The sequence below is a fragment of the Hydractinia symbiolongicarpus genome, chromosome 8 (assembly GCF_029227915.1).
Source record: "Hydractinia symbiolongicarpus strain clone_291-10 chromosome 8, HSymV2.1, whole genome shotgun sequence".
Lineage (NCBI taxonomy): Eukaryota > Metazoa > Cnidaria > Hydrozoa > Anthoathecata > Hydractiniidae > Hydractinia > Hydractinia symbiolongicarpus.
This window is the reverse complement of record NC_079882.1, coordinates 9,378,974-9,393,811: the sequence shown is the minus strand read 5'-3', so window position 1 is coordinate 9,393,811 and position 14,838 is coordinate 9,378,974. Positions and strand designations below refer to the sequence as shown.

Genomic DNA, 14,838 nt, shown 5'->3' with positions numbered 1-14,838 from the left:
GGGGGGAGGGGAGTGAAGGGGGTTATGTAATAATGAACAAATAAGAAACAGAAAAAGGAGCGATTTAACTGTGAACAGGTGGTAAGGGGGGAGGTTAAAAATAGCTTATATTTGGGTGAATGTACTTTTTGAAAGCTCTCTAATGACTTTAAACATTTAATACATTCTAGATCTTGTTATTATTACCATGTGTTGTATTTAGTTTAATTTTTTAGGATACTGAGCTTATTCATCAAACCCCTCTTACATTCTCTTCAAATGACACAAAGGTAAAACAGTTCAAATAAAGTTCTTGCTCTGATATATGTTTTCTTATTGCCGAGTTACCTTATCATTGTTTTAGCAATAAAATATGAAAAGACAAATCAGTATGGACAGATAGAAAGAGCAATTACAGTGTAAACTGTTTTTAAAGCTACTAATTTAAAATTTTAAGAATTGATCTTTCTTACCTTTTTTGATAACCTTCATGAATGTCAGACCAGTTTTAGTTCTTTAAAGCTGCAATTAATTTTAAAAAAAAGGACAGTCAAGCTTAATTAGATGCAGAAGCTTGATCATACCAGCTTGATGCAGGCGAACTCTAAATTATAAATTTACCTGTACAAATTTACCAATTTATCTGTCATGTAAAGTGTTGTGTACTTCTTGTTGTAATCACATTTCATGGGGTTAGTGTTCAAGAAATATTTTCTTTTGTAGCTGACCTACTGGAGCTATGGAGAAATTTGTTATCATCAGTTTTTTCAAATTTAATGGTTGCCTTATCCAACATAGCAACTAAACTGGTCATAAATATGATAAAAAATAATATAATTTTTCTTACTAGTTCCCCAAAAATTATCCATAATATTTGTTTTTTATATGCAATAAATGTAGTTAAACTCGTGAGGTAGTGTTCATTGAAAGGGGAAGGTATTTATTTAAAAATTTCAATTTTGTATTTATACAAGGCTTTTTTAGTTTACAAAGGTTTTCTAAATAATATCAATAAAATCGTCTTCTTATGCACTTTTATCCAAAAGGTTGAAGGTAGCATTTGGCTTTTCAATATCTGATTTTGTTGAATCTTCCGGAAGAATTTGTTTTCACATTGTTGTTGTGAAACAAAGTTGGTTGATCTTTTACCTGTTTTACCTGGCACAAAAGCCAAAGCTTTAGAGTACGATTAATCTTCAATCAGAATTTACAAGGAAAAAAAAATGAGGGAAGTGTCTTACTTGAACATGTCCCATTGAAACTTCATCATACAGTAAAAAAGATTTGTGAAAAGTTTTCACGCTTTGTTAAGGAAAAAAAATTATATTAATCATTTAAATAACTTGTGCAAGAACAATTTAAACACTTGTCATTTGTATTTATCCATTTATCCATAAAAACGCACAAGGTAATATTAAGGTCGTCTAGGGGGGGCGGGGGGTGGGGGCATTTAGAGAGTGTGTTTACTAAATATTTTGGTTTTTAACAGAAGGTGCGTTTAAATAAAGCATGTTTTTTTAGAGGATAATATTAAATGTTATAAAACTCTAACTTAAAGCACCTTAAAGCATAATTATCAAACATTATAGTTTCCCTTAAAAGAACAGATACAGACTCACTGTGATTCTTATATAATTTGTTTTTATTTTTGTTAGAACTTGCTGGATAAATGGCTGTCAGGTGTAAAGAAAGGAATATGGAATTGCGTATATCCAAAATGTAAACAAAGCTTTTACCTACCTTCTGACTTTCATAGTCATATTATGTCTTACCCAAGTAACGATCAAATACGCAAGAAGGTTTTCCAGTCTAAGATAGCCTGTTGTTTTTGTGATACATCTATTGGGATTCCTGCATTTGCACGGCATTACAAGCAAAAGCATAATGAGGTATGCAATATAAAGTCTACTTTGTGAGGAGTGAAAATACACAACTTCCTTTTTTTTAATTGATTAGCTAAAATAACAACTGAAATTGAAGAAAATAGGATTTATCATTAAAGTCTAAAATCCTGTTTTCGTCGATTGTTATTTTTTCGTTTTAATTTTGCAGCTATTTAGACAGAGGTAGCAGTTTAGAGCTGCCTTATTTTTGTTTCTATATACCTTGAATAATATCATCTTTCACATGTATTTAGATTTTCTTGTCTCTAAGTGGATCTGGTCAGTTTTTATGCCCCATAGAAAATTGTGGATTAAATTGTTTGTCTGGTGAAGAATATCTCCAACACAGGTGTAGTTGCATAACACAACAAAAAGTAAGTTTAACAGCTCAATGTTATGCTTTTTTATTAATAAAAATTATTTATATACTCTGTTTGATAGCAGGTCTCAGCACTGCTAAAATACTTGACAGGCTTGTAATTTATCTAACAGAATATCCTCAGCAACACTGTCATGGCAACTTCTTGTAGTTCTCCTTTAATATAGTTACGTGTTATTGCACACTAACAAGGTGTTGCCAGTTACTAAGTGGCCATCAACCAATAAATAGGCAAGCATAATAAATTCCCTTAGCAACATTGGTTTACATAATTTCATATTTATAATAATATTACTTTAAAATGCTGCTAAGACCATTGCCTTCCTGCTTTGGTAACATGTGAACGAAATGCCGATGTGAATAAAAAAGATGAAATAAATGAAAAACTTGTTGACTAAGGAAAACAAAAGGATATTAATAACATGCCCTTGTCTGTATTTCATTAATATTTCTACTGAAATTTTGTGTATAGCAAAGAGAAGATGAAAAGGAAAAAGAAAGAAAAAAGGTAAACATTATTTTCCCGTTTGGATTTGCTGTTTGGGATAAAAATAATAAATGGCAGGCAGTTCAAGGAATATAAACAAGCTTAAATAACAATACTATGTTTTTTTGTATAAAGTTAAAATTTGATAGTTGAGATCAAGCATGGTGATCTAGCATCCTGAAATATAATTTATCCCTATTCCACATCTTGGAAAGAATTTTTCTCATTTGAGAAAGAGTATATAATGTGCACAAACTTCCGTATTGTTCTTTAGGGATTAAAAACAAAATGGCAGTCAGATTTAGGAATTGGCTTATTACGGTGTGCCAATAATGGCTGTGAAAAGCAGTTTTCATGTTTTGAAAAAATGACTTCACATTTAAAAGAATGCAAAACTGGAGAGATGAATTCTTATATTTGGAATTCAGATGGAATATTTTGTCCATGGGATGATGAGTTGATCAAACTTGAACACTTCAATGAACATTTGAATAAGAAACATCCTCAGGTAAAAATACATATGTTTATTCAGGGCATATTCCAGAAATGTTGTAAATCCCAAATAGTAACTTCATCTTTTTCCCTTACAATTTTTATAAAATCGGTTATAAGTCTCATATTTTGTAGTAAATATAGTTAGCTTGTCTAATGAAATGGAAAATGTAGAATAAATTCCAATTTTATGGCCACTGCGAACACTGGATGACAGCCTAATTTTTCTGCCATACACTGATATGCATAATTTTTCTGCCATAATAATGCAAGATTAAATAAATTAGCAAAAATTTTGATAGAATAATTTCTTTTTTATAGCTTATGGAAGTTTTAACTTCAAACAAAAACGAATTCTTGTGTCCAAACTTCAATTGCAACACCAAAACATTAACCACCCAAGAGTTTATAAAACATACAATAGTTTGTCCTACTTGTCTTGTCTGCTCAGATTGTAATCAGACCTTCAATCTTTATGAGACTTACAAAGACCATGAATGTCTAGTAAGTTACTTTGGTTGTTATTCTGTTTCGTGTATGTTGTTATATTAATTTTATTTTATTTTGATTTACGTACAATTTTTTTAGGCTAACGATGAACTGTTCATAACGGTAATGTCTTATTTGTTAATAATACCCAGTGTATTTCGTGTCATTTTCTGAACAGATTTTTTTACATTTAGAAATCATTGCATTTGTGGTCTAATAAAGTTAGATCAGGTCAACTTCGATGTCCAAATTCTTTATGTGACTCGGGGTTTTTCATTTTGGAAAGATTTACAGAACATGTTCAACAATGCTCTAAAAGATCAGTTTTTTGCTCAGAGATGTTGAAAAGGGATAAAATACCATGTTCGTTTTGTAATATGACACTTTCATTCAACGAATACATTACGCATGTCCAGACAAATCATAAAGAGGTATTGGCCACCATTTTTTTTTTTTTTTTGGTAGTATGCACATGCTGTTTTGCTTTGTATTCTTTTATGCCATTTTCTATCATGTCAGTTTTTAAGTTTGTAAATATTCTCTTCTGTTAAATCTAATCCTTCTTGTAGATTGCAGAAAATCTAAGAAAGCTTCAGGGAGAAGAAAGTGTGACTTGTTTGAATTATAAATGTAAAAAGGCTTTCACTGATGGTATAAAATACTTCCACCATGCATCGATTTGTAAACCACTTTATTTCTGTGTTTCTTGTGAAACTGAGTACAAAACAAACACTGAATATGCGTCACATTTATGTCAAATGCTTGACGAAACAGACAAAAATGAAGAGGTATATTGTATTGGTATAGACCTTTATTTGTCTTTTGCTACTGTAGCATAACATTACATAATTTTTTTTAATTCATAGACTGAAGGAAGTACAAGTTCAAATAATGAAACTTCTATAGAAAGCCAGGTTAGCTACATAGTTTTCCTTTAAAACAAGTTGTCGCGACAATAAAGAAACCGCAATTAATATTTGCTATTCACCTGAATACCCACTACCTTTCACTACCACAATCCCTTCGGTATTTCCAATAACTTACTTCTGAATTCTGTTCGGAAATTTGGTATATTATTTTCTAGGTCCCTTCAGTCACTTTTTCAGTCTTTGCATTACATGTTGAATTTACATTTGAAGACTTCATTCAGTGTTTTTTCCTTACAAAATTGGCATGAAAGATTTTTTATCGCTGCGTACCCAAAATAGAAAACAATCTATTATTTTGAGTTATTCTGAATAAAAACTAAAATATCCAATAGGAATACCAATATATTTTTGCCTCCCATTGTATTTAACATTTGCAAATACTTCCAAACAATGGCTGCCTTTAACCTTTGCTATTTCCCACTTTTCGTGAGTGCAGATTTGAAATAGCAGATGTTGGTTGTATATTATTTACCATTAAAATTGATAACAGAAATAGAGGAAAATTAGGATAGATCAGGGAGATTTTTGTTCCTTATGTGTCTTGTCCTTGAAAGCGTTCATTGAAGAATGCCCATTTATTTTGTTAATTTGTTAAATGTACTATAAACGGTTTTTTTTTAGTTATATAGGAAGTACGATTTTTTTTAAGATGAACTAGGTGGTAAAATTTTGATGTATAGTCCTTCTCTACAATCAGATTACTAAGAGTAAAGATTGTGGTGCAATCACTGGCATATGCATAAGAATATCTAAAAAAAAATGGTATCTCATTTGTTTTACAATGTGAGATCTTTTGCTGATGTGACATTGAGTTTTTCTTATGTCATGAACATGCTTATGTCGGCAATATTTTTCAGATCTCACAGTGGTGCAACAACTTAAAGGATGCCATTTACAAATGCCCAAATCCTAACTGTAAACAAATTTTTAAGACGCATGAAAGTCTAATACCACATATCAAGTCCTGCGAAAAAGATAAATTGTGTAAGCTGATACTGAACCAAGATATGTTTGCATGTTGTGTTTGCAAAACTGATGTTCCAATGTCGACATATGCTATACATTTTTCAAATTCACACCAGAAGGTATTTTAGTTTATTAGTCTGATAATGTAACAATTGCAATAAAAATTTTGACAACCAAATGCTGATCAAGAAAGAATTTAATATATTAGTACTAATAACACATAAAATATATGCTTCATGTTTTTAAAATAGGTATGTACATTTAATATTAGTGACCATTTGTTCATCTATGCACCAACTCTCTTGAAGTTGTTTTTCCACCTTTACAAGAATGTTGGTCTGATGTTTAACTTTATTTCTAGATTGTGAGTTGTCTGAAAAGTATTTCCTATAAGCACTGCATAAAGTGCCCAACCACAACCTGTCGAAAAGTGTTTTTGGATACTGGAAAGTTCATGCAGCATGTTATAACTTGTTGTAGATTTACTAGGAAGAAATCTTTGGTAAATGCTTTTTTATATAATTTTCATTATTTACACACTTTAAGGAAGGTTTGTAAATATTGAAAGGTTTCTATAGTTCGTGATCACTGATTTGAACAGTTAAATGCACTTGAATTTTTTTTCTTTGCATTAAAAAACATACATCCTTCAAGTACAACCAATCTTTAATATGATGTTCCTATGCATTAACTTTCCTTTCTATTTTTGTTATTTTAGATATTTAAAGATAAATGGCACAATGAAATTGTCAATGGGAGTTTAGTTTGCCCTAATGAACTATGTGGCAAGAAACATACTTTCATAGAAACCTTTATAGAGCATTTAAAGCTGTGTAGATTTGGACGAAATACATCTAAAATATTGCACATGCCTATCCCATGTTTAATTTGTAAAAAACATTTTGCAATCGATAAATTAGCGGAACATTTTCGAACCAATCATACTGTAGTAAGTTGCGTTTATTTTATGTATTTAATTGACATCTCTAATGTAAATTTATAAAGTTATTATTCCTTTAGGTTTTTGCGCAACTTCGGTTAGTGGAGCAAGGAATATGTATTCATTGTCCAAACACAAATTGCAAGCAAGCATTTGCATATGGTACTGCCTATTTACAACATGTTGCTACTAAGTGTAAGCCAGACAATTCTTGTGGTAGATGCAACACAAACTTCAAATCCTATGATTTGTTACGTTCACATAAGTGTAATAACAAGGTTAGAATAATTAAGTTTTTTATATTTTTTCTAAAAGTGAAACATTATTTGTAAATATAAATTACTCTGTTCGTTTCTAACTTTACATTTTAGAAAAAAATTAGTCAGTCCGGAGATAAAATTTGGGTAAGTTTTAATTTTTGTGATGCAATATTGGAAATTCTTTATTACCTTTAACATCACAACAGTATAGTTTTTTTATGCTACCAAGATTGTTTAGAGGTAACTATAGATGTAGATAATGTAGACAAGGAATTTTATTTTAAAATAAGGTTTATTATGAGTACATTTAATACAGTGATTTTCTGGGTAAATTCAAAAAGAAATTAATTTTAAAAAATTTGTTGCTCACGTGGGTAGATTTGGTACAATCACGGTGTAAGCTTATCGTTGTTTTTAGAAGAAAGTGTACATTCATGAAAGGGTCTTTTATTTGTTGCTCACGTGGGTAGATTTGGTACAAGCACGGTGTAAGCTTATCGTTGTTTTTAGAAGAAAGTGTACATTCATGAAAGAGTCATTTATGAAATCAAACTGTAAACTTAGATACTTACCATGCCAACACTAATACACACCTGAGGGAAATAAAATAAAATGCATTAAAAGAAATTGTAATAGGTTGAATTTAGAATCGTCTAGAAAACTTACATATTTAAAAGCATATGAATATATACTAAAAAAGTGAAAATTTGTTAATTTAGGATAAAATTTCACAAGCTCCATGGTATGAACAAGTTATGAAAGGTGACTTAACATGTCCAAATTCACGTTGTTCTAAAGAATTCATATTACCAAGAGATTTTGTTAACCACTTACGAACATGCACAGAGGGAAGTGAATGTGCCATAATAGTAAAAAGAAACGAACTTCCATGCTGTTTCTGTAAAACTTATGTTGCACTTGGAAAATATTGCTCCCATTTGTCATCCTGTCATAACCAGAGCGCAAAAAAGGTAATACATGTTTCTCATTACAAAACTGTAATGACTTTCCCCAGATTTTATCTCTTATAGGGGCTATTTCTTTCGCACACAAGAATCGGTTCTAAATGCTCCAAGTGCTCCAACTATCATTTCTTTGGTAATTTGGGGCATTCAGAATCGAATCTGGATGAACTCCTCGAGGAGCAGTTCACTTGGAGCATTTAGAGCACTCAGAACTAATAATTTGACTTACTACGGTCAAAGCCTTCTTGCTCCGAAAACCCATTTCTTTGGCGCACATTTTTTCGCTAGTGAAACTCTTGCAGTGAAAAACCATTTTGAATACTTTACATAAATTAAAAAACCACGGGAGACGGAACTTAATTATACGGAAAAATAAGCAAACAGGACAGCTTCAAATGTAAACAAAACTTGATTAAAAGTGAAAGCGCGATGTCATTTAACACTTCTTGCGAAGATTACGGTTTTTATTTACAGAATATATGGGGAGGAAATGATGAAACAGGAGAATTATCTACCATAGATACCAGCGCCATACGTCAGTCGCCGTCTCCACCGAAAAAAAAATTAAAAATGACTTTTAAATTAAACGGGGTGGATAAAAAAAGTAACAAAAACAAGAAAAATAAAACAGGTGAAATAGTTGACCAAAGCGTGCCATCAACTGCTTGTACAACAGTGGAGGATGAACCTACTCCAATTTATTGGAAACAAGAGGCAACCAATATCTTAATTGCAGAATATGAGAAATCCGTCGACAAATTTAAAAATTTAAAGTATAAAGCAAAAGAAGTATGGCAAATTATAGCGCATGAAGTTAAAAAGGAATTGTTAAAATTAAAGTATACAAATTTTCCATCTTGGCAACAATGCAACTCAAGATGGAAAACTATTACCAAAATATATAGGAAAACAGTCGACCATAATAATAAATCAATATAATAAATTGAAAATAAGCGAGACGAACAACATCGGGAAAAAATGGATTTATTTAAAATGCTAATTGAAAAACTTTAAACAACTTTTTGACTTTGTTAATTGCTTGTTTTTTAGTTGTATGCCTAAATAATGTTTTTTTGTATTTGATTTAAAAAACTGATCGAAGTTGCCAATCTTTAAACACAATAATTCAACTGATGTTTTTCTCAACCTAAAATGGCTTTTAAATGTGTCATCGGTATACAAGGGTATCACTGTCTCAAAGTATCCTGGTATCCTAACAGCATCGACACGATCGGTAGAACTAATTGAAGCAACCAATGGCAAAATTAATTCAGTGATATCCTCCGCATTTCTTTTATCTTCTTCATTTTCTAATTCGCTGAAGGCTAAAATCGCTAGCGCTTTCGCTTTTGAAACAGCCATATTTGTTTACAAATGAGCCGTGGTTTCTTAATTATGCAAAAATATAAGCTATATTTTTAAACCACATAAAAATGTCGGAGCACTTGGATTCGGTTCCGTGTTGTTTCTTTGGTCACCGGAGCAGTTGGAGCAGTCGGAGCATACAGATTTGAATCTCAGGTATGAAAGAAATAGCCCCATAATAATTAGGTAACTGTGTCATCTGTCTCTCTGTCTGTCTGTCTGCCTGCCTGCCTGCCTGCCTGTCTGTGACTTTTACATTAAGAATGTTTTTATGTCTTATTTATTTACCATTTGTTGACAATGTTTCATTGATGTTAACACAAGTTAATAAGGTCAGTGAATCTATTACATTGCACTTTTAAGTTTGACGCCAAATTATGGAAACAAATGAAAATAACTAACATTTCCTGTGTGAGTAATTAGGAACCACTTGTGACCAAAATCAGACCAATTACCTAAAGTTAGGTCAATGCACCCATTTTAGGTTAGACAGGGTTTAATGATGTCCTCAAAAACCTTTAACCCCCAATATCTTTTTCAAAAGCACATGATCCCATACATTTTCTTGATCAGTGCTTCAAACTCTACACAATAGAGATTACAAAAGGCGATGTAATTAGTTGTAATGTAATGTAATTAGCAAAAACTTTAAATTAATTAATAAATAATTTAATAATAATATTCAATAATTTAATAATTTATTTTTCAGATTACCCAAACCACCTTGCCAGAAAAGAACACAGTACCATCTCAAGTCATGGCCCAATATTTTCCTGGTTTTGAATCACCATCCAAAGAGACATCAATTGACACACAGGATCAGATAAAACGTGGAAGAAATAGAAAAGCAAAGCCAAGAAAAATCAGTACAGCCAGAGAACTCAACCAAGAGGATCTTTCTAGTCAAAATGACACAGCATCAACAGATGCCGAAACAACTTTGCCATCTAATAGTGCTGAAACAACAACAACTCAACTATCTACAAGTGCTGAAATAAATTTGTTATCTAGAAGGGCTGAAACAACAACAACTCAACTATCTACAAGTGCTGAAATAAATTTGTTATCTAGAAGGGCTGAAACAACTTTGCCATCTACAAGTTCTAAAACAATTTTAATATCTACAAGTGCAAGTGAAATCACAACAACTGAACAATCTGATTTTGATGCAAGTAGTCAGGAGTATACTGATTTTGAAGTAGAAACCGAAACACAGTCACTAGTTTGTAATTTAGAATCCAATACATGCGTTAAAGAAAGTAAAAATAAAAATGAAGCTGAGAGCAGAGATATACTATCTCCTAATAAAGAGAGAAGCATCACTGATAGTGCTTATGAAGATTCTGGTGCTGCCTCTTTAGGGTGTAGTCCTTTAATAGAAAATCAGAAAATCGATCATGAGCAGGAAAGTTTTACTCATGATTATAAATTGGAGGAAACTGATGTAAAAAATACACCACATATTCCTCACTCAGATGTGTATGAAAAGCTTAAAAATAAACTGAAGAAACGTCCTAAGATTAAAAAACGTTTAACGGACGACAAAGAAGTTATTAATCTTGTGCAAGAATTACTAAAGAAAAAGAAAAAAAAATCTCGCTTCACACACAGGAACTCGATTTGTGCAAATGTAGGGGAGTGGACAATTACACCTAAGCCCAAGCGCATCAAAACAGAGGTTTGCTCAACTGATGGACAGGGATCTTGTGCCGTAATTGATCAAAAATCCTCAGCCGCTACTTCACAATTATTGAACAAAATCAATCCTGCAATGCAAGAAACTGAAGCTAACCAAAATCATCCTGATAATATATTGAGCATTCCAAGAGTTGAGGAAAAGAAAAGTGAATTTGGATTAATTGGTAAAATTCAGGCTGATAACATAGAACAAATTGATATTGCAGCAAGAGATGTAATGACTTCTGAACATAATAACTTAATAGTGGCCGGAAGTGACAATAAATCTGGAACAATTAATGAGATTAATACAAATAATGTAAAACTAACTAACAGTACAGGAATAGAGGTATTGTCTGGTAAATCTAATAATTCACCAGAAAGTGAAATTCATTTTAGACCAATTGGTGAGATTAGCACTGATAACATAGAACCACATGACAGTACAAAAATAGGGATGATGTCTGGTGAATGTTATAAACCAGCAGAAGCAGGAAGGAAAAGTCAAAATGAATTAATTGATGAGATTAACCCTGAAAATATGGCACTGACAGATAGTACAGCAACAAAGGTAAAGTCTGATGAATGCAAAAAGCCAACAGAAATAAAAAGTGAGAACTTATTAGCCACCTCTTCTGAAAGTTCAGTTATGGATACTAATAAGGAAGTAATTGACATACCAGATGTTAAAAAAGAAGACAAGTTCTCTCCACAAGAGCTTGTGTTTTCTTCAAAAATAGAATCATCATCATCTCCAGCGGAAATAAGAGTAACACGATCAAGAGAGGGATTTAAACGATCTTTTGCTTCTCCTAAAAATTCTAAACGAAAAAGATCTAGCAGTATTACAATTGGCGAAAAAACAGATACCAAAAGTGATTCAGTTAAAATGTCTGAAGTAAGTGGTGTAAGTAGATCCAAATACAATATGCGGAGATGTGGTGGATTGGGAAATAGTAATACAGACACTATCAACTTAACTTCTTCGCTCAACAATAAAGAAAATGTGAATACAAGGATTTCCCTGTCAACTTTCACTAAAACAAGCATTAATAAAGTAGAGGCCACCAAAAAGAGTGGTAAACATAAACAAACGAAAGGGTTGAAATTGCCAGATGTTTCTGTTGTATTACCTAGACTTGAATGTAGTGTAGTGAAAGAGAGTAAAAAAATGTATGATATAAATTTGTGTGCCAATGTGGATGAAAAAGATGAAGTTGTTTCTAGTAAGCACCAGACTGAAGCATTTGACGAGAAAGTCACACCCGAACAAAATACTGACATTTCTGAAGAAATAGTCACAAAAACTGTTGAAGATAAACTTTTGGTAGAACTACCTAATGAACATTGCAGAAAGGAATCTAAAAATGTTAAGGAGATTGAGACTTCTTTCAGCAAAGTTCTAATTTTAGAACAAGCATCAAACGACCTATCCACAATTGAATTTAACTCAAACACAATTCAGTTACAAGACCCTGTGTTACACAAAGATACTGTTTGTTTCGGGAAAATTGAGCAGAAATCCTCTGAAGTTCAGTGTTTTGAACAAGAATCTGATAAACTATCTTTGATTCATTCAAAGTCAGACACAAACAAGGTTAACTATTCACTATTGCATAAAGACACTGAATATTCTGAGAAGATTGAAAAAACGTCCACAGAAGTTCAGTGTTTCAAACATCCAATAAATGGAGCTGATAAATCTTTAATTGCTCCCAGGTCAGACACAATTAAGCTAAACGAAACTTTTGAGAAAAATAAAGAAAATTTTAATAAACAATCTTTAATTGACTCTTGGTCAAGTGCAGCCAACTTAAAGCCAAATAAAGGTTTTGAAACAGCACTGAACAGAGAAACTTCAATCGAATCTGAATCAAGAACAACCAAGTTAAAAGAACCTGCAGCATGGCTGGACACTAGTAGTGTTAAGAATATGGAAAAAAATACCACTGAAACTCCTAATGACCAATCTACCTTCGAAATGCAGGATTTAGAATTTTCCAATAATATTCAGATTTCCGAAGAAATGGACATAACAGATTTAAAGGAAGCAAACGTTGATGGTATTCAAGATGCAACACATGAAGACTGTATTGGCGTCAATAAAACTGAACAGGATACAGATGGAACCTTGCAAAATCTGGAAGTCCTTGAATTTGTTGATACAATTAAGGACTCTATTAATGATATTAATGCAACAAAAGAGGAAAGATATAATGAGAAAAATAAAACTAAGGGGTTAAGTACTAAAGAACATAACATGATTGTGGACGCTGTTATGACTAAAGATGTACCGGGTGCAACTACAGATGCATTAAAAAAAAATGCAGTGAATAAAGATTTGCACAAGGTAGCTGAAAAGATTTCCTTAGAATTTACCAGAAAACGTAAAAAAAATAGAGAAGAACCAGCAAGAACTAAATTGTCAGATAATACACAGGAAATCATTTCTGGCATTTCTGATGAAAATAATGCAGAGTATAAAAAACCCCTGAAGATTAGCAGAAGATTTAAATACAGTAAGATAAGTTCGTTAACAACTGCAAAAAAGAGCAAACCTAACAAAACCTTGCAAGTACCAAATAAAGTCCCAAGGAAGTCTATTGAAGTTGATGAGGAGCAGAAAGCTGATTTGCTTACGTTAATGTCACTTACAAATGACTCTGTAGTCAAATTAAATACTGTTAATGATAAACACAACACTACTCCGCAAACAGATGGTTTAACAAACATTTCAAATGTAACATCTACACCTGCAACCACTGTTTCAACTTCAGCTGTCACAACTGCTACTACTTCTCACATGGGAAGCATTGATAGACCTATTGTAATTCAAAGCTTTCCATCTGTTGACATTCCAACATTTGAAACTGATGATGATGATCAGACAGCTATGGATTTTATTGATTTTAAAATAGAAAGCCTACCAAATATAAGTGTACCATCAAGCCTTGCTAAAACTGATACTGCTGTGTGTGAATCCACTTTAGAAGAGAATTTGCAGAAAACAATAAAAAATAATCAGTCAATGGAAGGTTCTGATAATGTGGTAAGTGATGAATTGTCCAACAATTTCTATACCTCCAAGCTGCTCTGTATTTGCATTATTAGCTGATAGCTATTTTCATTCAGTTAGTAAACAAAATCTTAACTTATAATGGCTAAGAAGACGATAGGCTTTATACAGCATGTTAATAACTGATAGCTATTTTCAACTGGTTATTACAGAAAAACTGCAGTGCTGATTGGCTAAAAAGCCTTTACTATGGACTTTATACAGCACTATATAACTTTTAACCTCATAGCAACCATAATGGTAGCTATAAATGTAAACTAACAACTTCGCTAGAGAATTTGTAACATAGCCAGCTACATACAGACTAAAAAATCAACTTACAGTCAATCCAAAACCTTGCTTCACTTAGCCAGACAGCAAAGGATGTTGATAATTTTAAATCCACTGCGTTTTTATTATCAACATTCATCGCAAAAATGATCAACAAGCAAAACAGCATCGAATTTGTGTGATGGACTCTTTGGTTTAAAAATCGTATAAAAAATTCTGTATGGATATTTGTTTTCTTTTTGTACATGTATTTAAAAAATTAATACAATGAAATTCAAGTCAAACGTTTTTTTTTTTTTATCAAAATCGAAATTGTGTTAAGTTGAGTCTGATGAAAGATAATCTTCTGTTAAAAGAAATAATAAAAAAAACTTATATGGCTATTTAAAGCTTCTGTTTCTCTCTTTGTGTTCCTAAACTGATGGAATGATCACACGTCATCATCGTTGTTGTCACAACATGTTTAAGAAATAATCCTGGTTTACACAATCATCATGCAAAATCTTGGAAAGTAGCTATCAGTTAATCAAGACAAAATCAACTGTTTTATCTATCTATACCAAGAATATTATTTTCAGTCAGCATATCTACCTTGCAAACTAGGCCTATGCTTTTGACCTCATGTAATATTTCTTAAAACAGATAGACAAAAGAGTTTCCATGAGTAAACTAATAATATTG

The 14,838-nt window shown here is 31.9% G+C and overlaps 1 protein-coding gene across 2 annotated transcripts in view; it reads left to right on the top strand.

Annotated features, from left to right (window-relative positions):
* Window positions 1–14,838, top strand: part of LOC130655083 (uncharacterized) — a 33,014-nt gene that overhangs the window by 3,153 nt on the left and 15,023 nt on the right. Inside the window, exons 7-23 of one of the 2 annotated variants that reach the window (XM_057457785.1) lie at window positions 216–269; window positions 1,635–1,868; window positions 2,117–2,236; window positions 2,714–2,749; window positions 3,003–3,236; window positions 3,542–3,724; window positions 3,809–3,832; window positions 3,904–4,140; window positions 4,279–4,497; window positions 4,576–4,623; window positions 5,496–5,723; window positions 5,966–6,106; window positions 6,323–6,553; window positions 6,625–6,822; window positions 6,916–6,948; window positions 7,524–7,775; window positions 9,844–13,860. In XM_057457785.1, the coding sequence (XP_057313768.1) occupies window positions 216–269; window positions 1,635–1,868; window positions 2,117–2,236; window positions 2,714–2,749; window positions 3,003–3,236; window positions 3,542–3,724; window positions 3,809–3,832; window positions 3,904–4,140; window positions 4,279–4,497; window positions 4,576–4,623; window positions 5,496–5,723; window positions 5,966–6,106; window positions 6,323–6,553; window positions 6,625–6,822; window positions 6,916–6,948; window positions 7,524–7,775; window positions 9,844–13,860 (6,489 nt within the window). The remainder of the gene's footprint in view (window positions 1–215; window positions 270–1,634; window positions 1,869–2,116; window positions 2,237–2,713; window positions 2,750–3,002; window positions 3,237–3,541; window positions 3,725–3,808; window positions 3,833–3,903; window positions 4,141–4,278; window positions 4,498–4,575; window positions 4,624–5,495; window positions 5,724–5,965; window positions 6,107–6,322; window positions 6,554–6,624; window positions 6,823–6,915; window positions 6,949–7,523; window positions 7,776–9,843; window positions 13,861–14,838) is intronic. The other variant, XM_057457786.1, reaches the window with a different exon arrangement.